We start from the raw sequence: 16,156 nt of genomic DNA, 5'->3' as shown, positions 1-16,156 counted from the left end.
TGGGAAGGAAATAGCCTCCCTCATGCTTTTACCTCACTGCTGCAATTAGTGACTCACCATCCTGCTTGTGTTGTAGTAGATGTTAGACTAAACGATCAAACCACTTTAGTTGGCCTTAAAAATCTATGAATCTATCAATCAAATAAAAATACCTTAAATATGGGTTTGCTTCCAAGACACAGAGTGGCTAGAGACTGTGAGAAGTAGGGATACGAGTCTGGAAAATGTCCCAACACCAGAGAGTAACCTAAGCCAAGTTAGAGAAACAGATCAAATTCTGGTCAAAACCAAATTGTTCATACCATAGGAAAGTCCAATCATTCAAACACTGGCTTTGTTTTCCACACTGGAATAATCTAAAGCACCATTTTAAAATAAAAGTATTACACTTTGGAACACACACACTGAAAATGGATGGGTTTGAAATGCCAGAATGCTTCACTTTGATGTTTTCCATGAAAATAAAGGATTTTGTTTCAAGTTAGCCAGACTGAGCTGCATCTGTCTGGCCTATCAGGGTGTTTTTTGGGTGATGCAGTGCAGGGTCACAGCAGCCTCTCCTTCCAGTGAGGCTCACGCTTCCACCGATGCTTTCCAAGATGCATTGTGAGAGCCATCGAGAACCACATCTTTACTGTGCCGCAGGTATCTGAGCTGTGGCTCAATAACCCACCAGGGAAAGCTAGTTCATTTTAAACAGAAAGGGGAAAAAAAGAAAATAAAAAGGAAAATACATATGTAATTAATTTCTGAAGTATCATCAGAGGCCGGGAGGACAGATGCCCTTATGCAAGGACATGACTGTAGGTTGGTAAAGCTATGACTGTCTCTCCCAAGAATTACAGCAAGGTGGTACCAAGCATGGGTTTTGTGTATTTTTTATTAGATTGATCTCCGGGATGATCCCAAGACTTTGGCTCGGCTGCTTTACATGAAGGAGAAACCACTCACCTACGAGCATGGAGTGAAGCTAGCGAAGGAGGTAATAGCATTTTCTGAGATCACATGAAGTCAATTGATCATAGTTTTCCACTGGGTTTGTTTCATTCAAGGTGAACTCCTCCAGGGCATGTTGGTTGGTCTCATCCAGAGATTAAAGCCTTTGTTCAGACAGGCTGGACCCAGACACAGATTGCGACTCCTGAGCCTGCCGTTCTGCTGCGATACCCAATTGAGCTCTAAGCAAAGCAGCAAGGTACACAGGGCAGCAGGTGGCAAATGGGCAGCAAAACAGATTTTACTGCCTAATTTACATAAGTCAAGTGTTTCTTGTTCAGGCTTCTGCCAGGAGGAGCATGCAGCAAACCGCCTCTGCCAAACTGGTCCCTATCCCTTACAGAAGCACAGACAACTTGATTCTCACTTACATATTGCACTTCAAGCAGCAGAGAAGGAGATCCCAAAGTTTCTGTGCTATTGCACCTTTCTCCTGGGAAGGCAGGGGAACAAAAGCCCTCCCCAAGCCCTGAAATGCAGGCATCTTGACCCCAGCCATTTCCTCCTCATATGCTGCAGGTGCTGTTACAGGCTCCAGCCCTCAAAGGCCAGCGAGACCATCCATTAGCAGAATAAGCTGAATAAGCAACAAGGTTGCTGAATAAGCTGAGGCTGCTTTCCCAGGCCACTGTGTGTGTTTGTGTCATACCAGCACCCCCAGGAGAATCCCATCTCAAGATGATGCTTCCCAGTTCCCAGAAGCCAGGTGGAAGCCCTCTGCCTAAGCAGCAACTCCCTGGCATTGCAGGAGGCAGTACACAGCGGTGACAGGTCAGGGGAGAATAGCCAAGTGTATGATGGGTCTCAGCTAATGAGCCAGCATCTCCTTGAAACCCGCCCAGCTGCACAGATGGGAGGCCAAGATCCCAGTCCAACATTTGAACACCAGTGCAGCCTCCCGCTCTCTCTGGTGGGTCGTGCAGGGAATTCCTGCTCCTCATTAACCCCCTGTGATGAGATACTGGTGGTGTTGCTCGTCCCTCTTCCCTTGCTCAGGATGACCAGCTGAGCTTGTCTCTTAAACCCATAGGCAAACAGATACAAAACAGAGCAAAGATCTGACCCCCCTTTGTAAAGGTCTGGCATTCCCTCTTTGACAGGGCACGTATGCACATCAAAAGATGCTGGAACAGGGTCACTGTCTCTCCCAACAGTGGGTACTCACGTTTTCTCTCTTCTCTTTCAGATCGGAGCACAGTGCTACCTGGAGTGCTCAGCCCTCACACAGAAAGGCCTTAAGACTGTCTTTGATGAAGCAATCCTGACCATTTTCCACCCCAAGAAGAAGAAGAAGCGTTGCGCAAAGTGCCACAGCTGCTGCACCCTTGTGTGAAGTCACTTGGAAAGAAAAGCAAGATGAGTTCAATGAAACCAAGCAGGTTAGAAAGGCAGTGAAGGTCACTTGCAACTGAAATGGGGAACATGACCAGAAAGGGGTCCTTTTTACCTAAATATAGGAGTCCTCCGTTCTGTGAAACCTCCAAGCTGTATCACACTAGGCCAACTCATGTCTATGTGCTTTCCTAACCCTCCAGAGATGGATGCAGCCTGTTCCCACTGCTGCAGACTGCACTGAGCCAACAGAAACCAGGATGCCTGTCCTGCTTGACTCCTCACCTTAGGAATAAGGTGAAGGTGGCATGTGGAAAAACAAAGAAATAAAGGTGGTAAAAGAAACAAGAGAAACTCCGTATGTGGCCTTAAGCAAGAATTTATCCAAATTAGGAATTTGCAGTTCTTAGGAATTGAATCTGAATTGACTGAAAGCACATGGAGATCTGTAGAAATCTAATATGTAAGATATATGCTATAGGTAGGATGTACTTTTAAATTACTTTTCTTTTATAAGACTTGCTAGTTGAGGATATAATTTAGTTTGTTCAAACTACATGGAAGCAAAGGTGGAGATTCCAGTTTGTTCTCACTTAATGGTGAAACTTCACAGCGTCAGTATGTTGTGCACCCAAGCTACCAAAATGGATCAACATTTACCTCCAGACTTAAGGAATGTTCTTACAACAAAAAAAATGCAAATAACTATATTTTAACAGGGGAATGTTCAGGCTGAGCCATGTTTCCATAAGCTGGGAAAGGAAGAACAGAGTTGTAGCATTAATTTACTAAACAAAGAAATTCTGCCACCAAAGAATATTGTTCTAGACATGAAATAGCGGTGTGGAACAATCTCCCTTCCAAACTGAGAACATGAACGAGACACATTGCCATGGCAACTGAAAATTTACCTTATAGATCAGCTGGATTTCTACATCTCACCCAGCAGATGAAAACAGCAAAAACCAAAAAGCCAAAGGTCATACCGACTTGGAGTGCTTTAAGGTGATCCAATTGCCTTAAGATTTTTTTTTTATGGAGTATCTCATGTAAAAAAACTCATCAAAGTGGATTTGTAAACATGTTGATTTATTTTAGTCTCCCTCCTCCCATTCATTACTTCTTTCTTCGCTCCTGTTTTTCCATCTTCATTACCGTGAGTGCTGTTTAAGTTGCAGTGTGGCTGCGGTCCTCAGGAGTGAACTTTCACACGAGTCACAGCTGATGGGTTGCAGCCGATAGCACAGAGTGGGAAGTCCAGACCTTGAGGGAAGGGAAGCTGCCTGTTAGCTCTCTTTGCTGTTGAAAAAAGTGTGCCTTTTCACTAAAGCCGCTCCAGGGAGCCTATACTTTTGCACATCACAGCAACACGGATGCTCAGAGGTGAACTTCAAGGGCATCTTGTTACTTGCCTTCGGGTACCCTGGCAATGCCATGAGACTGTCTTGTTATGGATTTCATTCCCCAAGCAGAAAATCACAGTGCCAGCAAATATAGATTTCAAGACCCCTGATGCAACACCTTGCAAAAGCAGTGTCTGCAGTCAGCGTTTCCAGAAGTGCTAAGGAGTGAGCAAGTAACAGCCGTGCACCCTGCCAGCCCAGGGACATGTGCCCTGTGCCCCTCCGCACCCCACTCCAGGGGACTGCCGGCCTGCCCCTCCTCAGAAGCACAGTAGCATGGCTGAGTACACACATGCAACCAGAAAAACTCTGGTGATTAGTGATGAATTATAGACCCAGTGTTACTCAGAGAGATTAGCGACTTCAGCAGGGCTATAGGAACTTCACCCTTGGTGCAGAGAAGGGGACGAGCATGATGCAGTGCCCAATCCTTCAGTCACTGAAGCTGATGGATCCAAACTCCTCTTTTAGCACAAATTTGTTTTACCATGGACACCTACAGACACCAGATCCAGCAGCCCAAAATGTTTCCAGGTAGAAATCAACAGTTCCCTCTAATAAAAAGTGATCAAATATGCTTAGGGACATGGTTTAGTGGTGGACTTGGCAGTGTTAGGTTAATGGTTGGACTCGATGATCTTAAAGGTCCTTTCCAACCAAAACAATTCTATGATTCTATGACCAAATTCGAGGCAAACGCCTTGTTGCTGTTACCCAGCAGGCTTTCACCCACCATCTCTTTCCTGCTGCACACAAGCATGGATGAAAATAAAGTTGTGCTAAATCAAAGACAAAAGAAAGATTTCCTCACTGCTGGCATTTGTTGTGCATATTTTATATTTGGTTTTATTATGTCCTGGCCATTTGCTTCAAATGGACTGGCTCATAAAGCACAGCTCAGAGCGAGGACCGTGCTGAAGCCTGGTGGAGTTCGTGTCGTGCCGCAGAGGCTGTGTTGCCATCCCCAGGCAGAGCAGTGAGTATTCACACGGCTGGGACACTGGCAATCAGCTGAACTACGACGTGTAAAGAGGTATTAGGGGAGTATGAGGAAAGCTAGGAGTGGACTAAATAAATAAATATTTAGGGAATGTTTGTTGGCTTACAACGTGACTAGAAGTCCACTGAAACAAAAAAAAAAAGGTTTCAACAGATTTCAGAGAAAATTACAGCTTCACTGTGCTGCCATTTGCTTCAGTGGAAATAAAATAGGATGATTGATTACTTTGTTTTAGCTCATGTAGGTTGCTGTAGAGCGCTAGTGTATATACAAGTCCCTGGTTAAAGTAAGTGAAGTCTGTTTTAGCTGAAAAGCAACGCAAACACTCAAGTTGGAGCTGCCAGATATTCTTAGAGCTTCACAAAATGCGGAGGAAATAGAAATCCAGACTGACAGCTGAGCTTATCATAAAATAATGAGCACACTGGAAAAGCGCAATATAGCATTTCCGGCATGCATCAGAGAAAGCCACAAATAATCAAATGATATTTTTGTATGTTGTTGAGTACCAAGGGTGTCTGTTAATACTAATGGGATGGCATAGAATAGGCATATAAAATCAAAAGACAAATAGGAAGTTGTAGCATTAACGTAACTGAAGTGGTTTGAGGAAAATTAACTAAAAAATATATGGTGATGTAGAAGCTAAAATGCTACTGCCCTAATGTATTAAACTGCAGCACCTGCACAAATCACTGCATAGCAGTGAAAACAGACAGAAAAGTATTAATATGCATACAAAAAAATTTCAAGACAAACCAGGGTTTTATTTGCACTTACAAAGCCAAGCACATCAAGTTTGTGAGGCAGTAAACTTTCAAGTTTTTCAAGATGATTGTGACCAAAATTTGACATCTAGGAGCTGCAAGGAAGGGAGGGTGGTCACAATCCACTGAGAAATGGCCTCTGCACTCCATTTGTTTTTAATTTCTCTTCCAACAAAAATAAATATTTTTAAAATAGCCATGGTTAATGCAGGTCCCATAAACATTATTCCTGTCTTAGGTTATGTACACATGCTTATCCATGCAATGTGGCACTTCCTCAAGGATCTGTCCTGTTACACTATTGTTTTGGGGAGGCAGGAATAGCACAGGCCTGTTCGCTTTAGAAAGGGATTGCTGGCAGATGTAAGGAGACTCATTGACTATCTGGCAAGTCATGCCTAATACCTTTTCTAAAAGCCAACAGATGGTGTGTGAACAGGCAGCAAAGCTTATTTTCAGAAATATCAAAACACCAGACACAGTGCAAGCACAGGCATAAGGCAACAGATACAAACTTTGCGTTATTTTCAAGTGCTATTAGTAACAAGAAAAGAAAATCAATAAAGGATTGCCAGGTGAAAGGAGATGGGTTTTCTCACTCTAAGATGAGCTAGAAATCAGATCCCGATTTCACCTTCACAGGAGCACAGTTAGGAGAGTTGTAAAGGCTATAAACCATCCCAGGAACCTATTTGACAATGTCCTCTTAATGCATCTGATATCAAAACCTTTCCTGACAGAACTGCCTTTGCTAATAGTCTGCTGTCATTTCAAAAGCACTCGCAGCTTACAGGAAATCTGCTAGATGCTGTAAAGCCCATCTCCTTTGGCCTCTACCGAAACCTTAATATTCTACCAGGAGTTGCTAACCTGTAGTTGTAGTTTCAAACAGAGTCCCCAAAGAGTTTTCATGTAAATTCCTGCAAGGAGATATTAGAGATATTAGGTATTAGAGAGATATCTGAAGACATTAGAGAGTTGTTACCACATTAAAACAACCTACAGATGCCTCTGCCCTTCAGAGCACTGCTAAAACATCAGGCCAGTGGAACTGAGGCAATCCTGTGCTGTATCACCACTTCCCACATGACCTGAAGGACATCCCACAAAGACTTCCACAGTTTGTCCTGTGCTTCCCAGAGCTCGGAAAAGTTGGGGAGAACGCAGAAACAAGGCTCTAACCCCACACAGGTCCATCTAGGAGCATTTGTTCAACCAGGTATAAGTCCCATGTACTTATGTCCTCCAGGAGTGGTGGGGAGCAATTCTCAAGATGAACTCCTCTGGTTGTCCTATGTGCCAAATGCTTCCAGACCTTCTCTCTCTGTCCTGTAAATATCTACTGTTACGGTAGTATATAGCTGATGAAGAATAACCAACTACAAACTCTTGCCTCGCTTTGCCTTGAATTAGGCATGATGTGAATCTTTCCCTCGACTTCCACATGTGCTGGTCCTGATGCAAATCTTCTTCTTGCTGATGGGAACTGCAGAATTCACTCTGAGTCCAGCATGACAATCAAAACAATCATTTCAGCAGCTGTCATTGATATTTCTCATCTTTCTTTCTCTTTCAAAGCACTGTTTCAGTTCAAAATAAACACAGAATTAAATATAGCACTGAATCTTAATATGCAATAAAATTATTCCAATACTTTTACAAAGGAGCCAGATTTTGGCGGTCTTCCTTATACTGAAGAGCATCTTACTTCACAAGGAATTGTCTCCAACTTCCTCATGTCTCATTTAATCCCAATGATACCACTCCTGTGAATGAGGGAGGCTGAATATGGCCATTGGTGACCTGCCCTTGTAGTTAACGTATAACAAAATCTCTTCTAGCTGCTCTAGTATTGGTGGCCTGCATCCCCCAAAAAACAGTGATTTCCCATTCCCTGCACAATGTACAAATCACCTAGTGTTCTAGCATGCTCAGCACCATGATCTATTTGATATCTGCCATCTCTAAGGAAGCATGGTAGAGAAGAACCAAGAAATGAGTTGGGAAAGGAGACAAGCCTTGGGCATGCTGCTACAGAAACCAAGCAGGACTCCCCCAGAAACAATCACAGGCAAATGGCTAAAAACCCACACCAAGAGTGGGAAAATCACTGTAGTAAACAGAAAGCAATGGGGAACAAACATTTCACTACCAGTGACTGTCTGTTGACAAGGCTTCACTTCCCATCGACAGCAAGCTGTCAAGAACCCGTCCAAGATATTGTCCCAAAACTCCAGAGACCCAACTTGAGAGCCCTTTACAGGAGCTTGGAAAAGGTTGCAGAAGTTCTTGCAAACAATTTTATTGCTGCCTCCCCTCATCACACCCAACCTCTTACATAGCAAACGATACAGTGGCCAATTACACCAATGACATGTGTCTAGCAGATGTATTTTCACCATGCAAGCTGTCATGTCCTTACAAAAATGTCCCTCTTATTCAGAGATGAAAGATGCCCGTTTGCTTACATAGCTTGCTTACAGCCCGTGACCTTTTCTGTAGCTTTTTTTCCCAAGTGGCACAGCAAATACCTCTTGATTCACCATACGGAAACTTCATCTGGATTAAAAATAAATTGCAGTGGCATCAATCTGTTGCAAGCCAGGCTTGTTTAAAAGCACATTTGTCTTCTCCAGCAAAACAATCAACATATGCTCATGTTGGCCCAGGGACCATTTGTTCAATAAACAGGTAGGATGCAGGAATCTGGCTGCACGTGCCTTTATCCCTGTATTTTCCTTTTCCCTGAAAAGGAGTTTGTAATGTGTTTTATTCTACATCAAAAAAAAAAAACCTCAGATCTGGAAATAACAGAACATTTTCTTGGTTCACAACTCTATAGGACTGGAGGAGCATCTGCTGTGACAGGAGGTGAGAATGGAGCGACCTACATCAGATAACTTCTAGACACATTTGAGCTCTATGTAAAAAATAAGACAAATCTCTACTATAAATGTTTATTTTCCTCTTGGTGAATAAAGACCCTCTGAAAGCAGGAAAAAGCCTCCCACTGATTTCAGCAGTGTCTTGTGATCTCAGCTGTCTTCACCTATCAAAACAAAATATGAATAGAAATATTTTTGCATCAAAAAGTTGGGACAAAAACACCGATTAGAAGTAATGAATGCAATAGAATAACATCTACACTTCTGCTTTGGGGGAGAGCTGCAAAATCAGAGCCCAGAGCCACAATTATTCAGTTTGATCCTGAAACGTAAATTTCATTTTAAGATGTTAATGGGATGCCCATAACTAGGATGAAAAAGATCTTCAAATTCTCTTTTCTTTCTTTCAGTTAAAGCTTTCAGAAACATGTGAACAAGAATCTATTTTTCCTGGGCAGTTCCAGGATCCCCACCAGAAGAGCAAAAAGAGTCAGAACCTCATTGTAAGAGGAAAATGAGCTCATAAACCCATATATCACAGAGCAACAAGCAAAAATCATATGAATTGCTGTCAATGGTGAAAAATCTCTTTAATTTTGAAAATATGTTAACAAAAGTAACTTTGAGCATGATCCCCACCCCCTACCAGAATGTGCAGACTGTAATGCAGCATTTGGCTGCTTCTTCTGACTACAATTTTAGGGTGGGATTTTCAAAGATGCTGTATGTTGGCTTCGTTTCAATTCTCATGAAGACAATGGAAAATTTCAATGGGGTCGCACATGACTAATGTGGAAAGCATTTGAGAGCCTTTACATTTCCTCCTTTTCTGCCCTTCATTGTGGCTGGCCAAGATTTGAGCGCACAGATACACTGTGCCAGGTCCAAGAATCTTTTATACCTCTTGGCTGCTCATTGTGGTCTCCCAAAAGAAGTTAGGCATCTGGAGACTTTTCTGATCTGCTCTTTAGCTTGAGCTTTGGAGACTGGATTTGTAACTCCTGGTTTCAACCACTACTGAGGCTGAAGATGAAAATGATTACATTAACAGTGTAATATTCAGGACAAGTGGGTATCTTTGCTGAGTTTGACACTGCACTCATTGCTGTCACTTAATTTCTTCTTATCCCGATGGAATGGTAGCATTCAGGATGCCACATTTAATTTTGCATCTGATATTGCCAAAGATCAGTTTGCGCTCTCGCTGATATCAACTCTGGTGAATTTTGGCTTTGATCAGAGGTTAATGAATTTCAGAGTAAACAATTGTTGCCAGACTACAGTTTCCAGATCTTCCAACACAACAGTTATTTGTACTGATAACATGTGGAAATTTTTGTCTGATGTCTGTCAAAGTAATTTGGGTGTAAGCAATATCGATAGCATGACTGTCATATTGTCTCTCCTAACATTTTTCCCCAAAATAGGCAGCTGCTCTAACTGCATTACAGAACTGGCAGGCACTGAACTGCCTTGTCAGTATGGAGTAAATGAGCCCAAACTTTCTCCAAACTTGTAAATATTAATTCATTAATAAGCAATAACACGAAGCTATGTGAGAGGGGAAAGACACTGGCAAAGTCTTCTTTGCTCATGCGCAGAAGTGAGCTAAGGTGGTGAGCCCAGGTGGCCAGGTGGGAAATGCTACAGAGCAAGGCATAGCATGGCGTCCATGCTGCCCCAGCGAATATGCATGAGCCTGGCGAAAGGGCTCGGAGGTGACTCTGTGGAGTCACACCAGGATGCCTGGAGCTCAGCAGCACCTTGAGACTGGGAGGGCTTCAAAGAAGGCTGCAGAGAGGAGCAGGGAGGTGGACCTGAACTGTCCATGTAGGATAACTGAGTGCAAGGATAACTGAATCCAGTTTAACCTGTCATGACGTTGATGCACTATTAAATACAAGCATTTCATTGCAAAGTGATTCTCTGCTCCCCTGAGAACACAAAGACAAGAAAATTTCTTTCCTTTCTTTTTGCGTAGTACTTCAGCAATACTTAAAATAACAGTGCAACAAGTCGTTCTAATCGAGTTTGTTTGTGAAGCAGATGTAATGACCTCAGCACAAATCAGGTCCTAACACGTCATCAGTCAGTTATTAGCAGGTTAAGAAAAAGAGTCATTTACTTTACTTGACGTGAGCAACTGAATTTTTCTCTCTCAAAAAGTTGCTGTGTGCAATATCGCTGGAGTATGTGGCAGGTAAAACCAAAGGATGAGTACTAAAACATTACGACTGACTTTTGAGTGGCTTATCTTCTTTCAAAGATTAACCAAATCTTCAAAATCATGTCAAAGCAATAAAACTTCAGACCAAGGAAACTCAGTTTTCCAGCAATTATGTTTTGCATAGTTTAAAAATCATGTAAACAGTATTAGTCTCCTATTTACAGCACATGATTCTGTACTCTTTTGCTTATCCTCTTTTAAACATGTAATTATTGTATATTGTAACTGCACATTACTATCGTCTATTGTACATAGTTTATTTTAACAAAATAAATGTATTACTAAGTATTTTGACAGCATCATTTGGAGAAGGTGCAGGGCTGTGTTTATTTTCCCAGATGCTAATCACTTACACCTTGCAGGACATTTCAGGTAGGAAAAACACATACTAACGCATCGGGCTGCTTTTGGAGGGTCCTGGAACTACCTGCACCTTCCAGTCTCCCTTATAGAAAGTCAAACAAGTGGTGACACCACAGAGGTTGGCTTGTCTCAGGCATGTTCCTCTTGGGAAATTGCTGCTTAACCAAATCCTCTGAAGCCTGGAAACATGGGAAGGTAGAGGTTTGGGATGTGCATGTCTGGCTCCCTGTTGTCACTCAGCCTTTCACTCCCTCCGGTCCCAGGGTATCCCTTAGTGACCAGCCTGGAGATATTTAGTTTCCCATCTTCCACCAATACTAAGATGGTTGGTTGGTTGCTCTTTCAGATATAACTTCTTTTTTTTTATTTTACTAAGGGGTTCTTGCTGTTACTGTCTGTGGTCTCCACTGCGATATCACAGCACCATAAAAGGATTTTTTTCTCCCTTGAGTGCATATTCAAAGTGTTCTGGAGAGAAGCCAGCGTGCGGCAGCATAACAGGCCCTGGAGCTCTCTCGGTAAAGCAGCTAAGAAAAGCGTTAGCCCAAGTACTAGGAGTTCTGAGGGGAGTTTGTCACTCCCTGACAAACCTAACACATGGATAACAAAACCCTCTAACAAATCCTTTCTGGTGGCAAGGAAGATGATGAGCTGTGTAACTGTCAGCCCAGCAGACAGGGCAGGGAGAGGCAGGAGAGAAAGTGAAATGCTTAAAGGGCTGAAGAAGTTACATGAGGAAAGACAGCCCTTAAATGCTGGACTGGAATCAAGAACATGACTGGCTCCAGTTTTCCAGGGATTCAGTGTGGAGTGTGGATCTTGCTTAAAAAAATATAAAAATTTAAATTAAAAAAAAAAAAAGACTGCCTTTGTTACCCAGCTTTTCAGTTCCATTGATTGCAAGACCAGAAGCAACCCCATTGACCAGGTAGTCTGGTCTTGAAATTAAGACCATAAATCCCATCATTCCTGAACAACATCCATAATACCAATTGTGCTAAAGCAAGTTTCCCCTGAGAAAGGCTCTTTTTGTGTTCCTGCAGGTTGCAAATGTCAGTAGGCTTAACCAGCCCCTGCTTGGGGCACTCACTGCAACAAAAGGTGGCAAGGTCTATTCCTAATAAAAAGGCACTGCAGTCCAAATCCCCGGCTGCTATAAATGGATACGTCCCCAGAGGATCCAAGACAATTCAAGAAGGCACAGCATGTGGCCTGGAATATATTTGATTTCCCTGCCCCTGGAGGAAGCTGGTGTTGGTCACCAGACTTTCCACGGCCAGACTTTGTCCGGGAAGCAGCAGTGTGGAGGACCCGCATGTCTGGGGTTAACAACAAGGTGCTGAATGCATCCTTCAGAGCAGAAACTCCCTAAACCTCTGCCTGCTAAAGCTGGGTGGATCCAGACGGGGAAGGAGACCTCTGTACAGTCCTGATGCTTTTACACTGCCCTGAGCATCCGCTGCCAGCTACTGTCAGTGTCAGGATATTGGGCGAGACAGCCCTTTGCTCCCACCCAGGGCGGCGGTTCCTCTGTTTTCATGTGAGCACAATGAGAGCAGGAGGGAGCTGCCTGTCCTGTCCTCCACAGAGAAATACCGTCAGTGCAGGAAACATGTCTGGGGAGGCTTCCTGCCCTCCCCCTTACAGTAACTCAGGTTTGGAGACAGGGTAAAATATTTTCTGATTCCTGTCATGGTCAGTCTGGCTGGGCGCACCAGCTACAGCATGGGAATGAGAGGAGCTGAACTTCACGACCCAGTGGACTTTTGTAACCATCATATAATAAGAAAATACTGTCAAAAATCAAAGCACTGCAGGACTGTGACTGTTGCTGTTCAGGTTAAAAGAGCAACAAACCTGAGAAAGCGAGTGTTGTGCAGGATACAGACATGACTGACCACAGGGACCTTACAGCCTTTACACTCCAAAACACACGGGGGAGAATGGCTGTATCACCACTCCCAGTGTCCAGAAGGGAAACTGAGGCACAAACCCACTGATTTGCCCCTGCTCGCCTGGCATGCCTATGGCAGAGCCAAGAGCCAAGTACAGTCCCCAGGTTGCACAGTCATGCCTTCTCCATATCTGCACCTTCTCCTTTCCAAGCAGGTAGATGCAGCCACCTCCGTTCTTGCAGAAAGCATTTCGCTGCAGCAGGTATTTGAAGCTGGGGCTGCAGAGCTGTGACTGGTTCAACACCGAGGCTTTGTGAAGGAGCTGCTCTCTCACTCCCTGCTTTGCAAGTACAGTTCCCCCAGGGAAGCCAAGTTCCCCTTATACATGTAGAGCAAAATTTCCTTCCCTCGCTTTTAGGTAGTGCAAGTCATGCCAGATTAAATGTGCAGTGGCAAATGACGCTTTTAAGAGGTCCACGCTGCAGTCTGTGAGGATTTTTGTTTGGTGCTGGTTGTCAGTGTCCAGGTGAAGGGGACAACCAATGTGCTAGAAAAATCAGCAGAGGTTTTCACAGGAGAGATACGTAAGACATGACAGCCTCTGTAACAAACACTCCTTGCAAACTTATGCACTAAAGACAGAAGGGCTGTTTAACTGCTTTGGACACCTGGGAAGGTGAGATTTAAATCTGTGGCTTTAACAATCATTAAAATACCCCCAAGGAGATGAAGGTGGCCTGGGAAGGAGTTTCTCATGCTCTGAACTGTGTGGGCTATTTTGACTGCCTGTGGATTCTGAGCAGGACATAACATCCCAGCTGCAGCATAAAGGATGTGAAAGCCAAAAGACCTGGTTGCAAGTATCAAAATTAGTGGGAATTTAAGAATGAAGACCTAGTAGTATAAGAACTGAAAAAAAAAAGCCTCAGATTTGTAATTACCAGCCAGGAATGAAGCTTGCTTCTTGAACCTCACTATGGTGTACCCCACCTGTGGGAACCCAGCAGCAAATCCACAGCATCTCCATTCACTTTTGCTCTCCTCCTTAAAAGACCATCTAGAAGTGTTAGCTTGGTGTCAGTCAATACATCCTTCCCACTCTTCCTCTTCCGCCTCCCAGTCTGGCTGCTACAGCATCAGTCAAAACCCTCCTTCACACCCGGCAGCGTTTCCTTCTGAACACTTGTTGAGGTTTCTACTGTCTCACCATATCTGGGTACAGCCCATATTCCCTGTTGGCTACAAAGGAAGGACGTTTGCCACTTTTTAACTCTACTTCTAATCCTGAGACTATAGCACGGCCAGACTCCGTGAGAGAAACCCAGGGAAGGAAATGATTTCACATCAGCATCAAGGAGATGTTTTGCAGGTGTTCACAACTCTGGCAAGGAGTTTGTAGGAACTTACACATATTCTGCATGAGAAACCTCTACACATAAAGAGACGTTGCTTTAAATTGTTTTCTACTACAACTCTAAGGTTTATTAAGGACACAGAATAATTTGCAGGTTTCGCATAATAGATGTGATGCCAGTTAGAACAATTACAACATCAGAGGGATTGTGAGATGCAATTTGAAACAAAACACAAGGACTTTTTTAAAGGGCAGTTAACCTCACCATCAGCAGAAAACTGCTGTTTGACCCAGCAGTCTCTATTCAGAATTACAGAAGGCATAGTGATAAAATCGCCTCCTTCCTACCCAACCACAGTGCAGCTTTTACAGTTCCACAGAGACAAATGTGACAGCAACTAATAAATTACAGTTTAAATTAAATCTGTCTCAGTGAGGACAGGAAACTTGGGGAAGTTTCAAGCGTGCATCCCTGGAAATGAAGGCAACTGCATCCAGAAGATGAGACACTTAATCAGGGGAAAGGCAGGTGCTGAGATTACTCTCAGCAGCAATTCTTGCCTGATGGCTATCTGAGAAGGTGCACTTGTTATGTAAGCTCCTGTGAGCCCCTCTCACTTGACAAATCTTCCTGCTTTCACATGATTTCCCATTTAGGTCAGGGGAGTAATGAGGGATGAACATGGATCTGTCCTCCTCCAGGTGGGAACCAGAGGACAAAGGCACTTATGTGGCTGTGGTCACTGGGGGGCTGTTGCAGCAGCTCCCAGGTGTTCCCTAGTTTGTAAATAGTGGGTCTGAGAAGGTGTGAACCATCCTTTGGCATGTCTGCTGTCTTTCCTGTCCTGGGCTTTTCTCACTGATGTTAGTTAGCCACATTACTGACCACTCCACAGCTTTCTTGGCTGCCCCCCAGCTCTGTGTGCATCCTCAGAGGAGCAGGTCTCCATGGAGCTGAGCAGCACAGGGAAGTCTGGGAACACCCTTCGTAGCCCCCTCTTTCCCACCACCTCATCCAGGGGCTCGCTGAAACCAAACCATGATCGTCGTGTTTTGGCTTGGGCCCTCTGACTCTGGAAATTGTCAGGAGAGACTCCTTAGGCTCTGCAGAGTTTTGATGACGTTAAGTAGGTTCCCCTCCTATCCCTGGACAAAAGCAGATGGGAAGACATGCGCTTTTGGTTTTACAGACTTCATGTGTTTCTCTCTTTTTTCCAGGAATTGTCTCTTGTGAGGCACATTTTTTTTCAACAGAATAGCTCCAATTAAGCAAATCCCTGAAATATGTGCTTAACTGTAAAAGTCCACTGATATTAAGCAAAACACTTAATCATGAGCTTAAGTACTTTGCTGAGTCAGGGCTGAGTATGCATTCACCCTAATTTCAAGGTAGCAATTTGGATACCCATTTCCATTTCATTGGCCTTAAGGCCTTTTCCTTGACTGTTATTCCTGATAAACCTCAGGGTAAGAAGAACTAATGGCGGGGGCGAGGTGGCAGAAATGTTGGTAATTGCATTTACATTACTGGGAAGGAGCTAAAACCCAACCTGAATAAAGAGGCTGTTACAGAGCCTGCAATGCCTTTGTGGCCCGTTTCCACCCCCAGTGACTATTTAGTCCATGTGCACTTTGTGCATGAAGAAAGGTCACACAGTGTGAAAAGCCTGTAAGGAAGGGAAACTGCATCAATTTATTTTTTCCACAGGATTTGCTATTGTCAGGCTGTGTACTACATTTCTACAGCAATAACGCTTTGGACAGTATGAGGAGAGGGGATTAAGGCTCATCTGCCCAGAAAAGTCAATGATTAGGAGCATTACAGGGTGAGATCAAATTCTGGACTGACTTACACCCTCTGTAATGCTGGAGGTACCAGGGGTATGAAGCCAGGGAAGAATGGCCCCTCCTTGCCTGATCTGGGAAAGGAGAGC

The 16,156-nt window shown here is 43.8% G+C and overlaps 1 protein-coding gene across 2 annotated transcripts in view; it reads left to right on the top strand.

Moving 5' to 3' along the window:
- The window catches only part of RHOJ (ras homolog family member J), a 63,674-nt gene extending 52,776 nt beyond the window's left edge, over positions 1-10,898 (top strand). Inside the window, exons 4-6 of one of the 2 annotated variants that reach the window (XR_011047921.1) lie at positions 887-982; positions 2,183-3,333; positions 8,794-10,898. Coding sequence is in view for 1 of the 2 variants with exons in the window: in XM_068397664.1 (XP_068253765.1) it covers positions 887-982; positions 2,183-2,329 (243 nt within the window). In the remaining variant the exon portion in view is untranslated. Of the gene's footprint in view, positions 1-886; positions 983-2,182 lie in introns of both variants that reach the window. The other variant, XM_068397664.1, reaches the window with a different exon arrangement.
- The last annotated feature ends 5,258 nt before the right edge of the window (positions 10,899-16,156 follow it).

This window comes from Nyctibius grandis, chromosome 4 (assembly GCF_013368605.1).
Source record: "Nyctibius grandis isolate bNycGra1 chromosome 4, bNycGra1.pri, whole genome shotgun sequence".
Taxonomy (NCBI): domain Eukaryota; kingdom Metazoa; phylum Chordata; class Aves; order Nyctibiiformes; family Nyctibiidae; genus Nyctibius; species Nyctibius grandis.
This window is presented reverse-complemented; position numbering and strand designations above follow the sequence as displayed.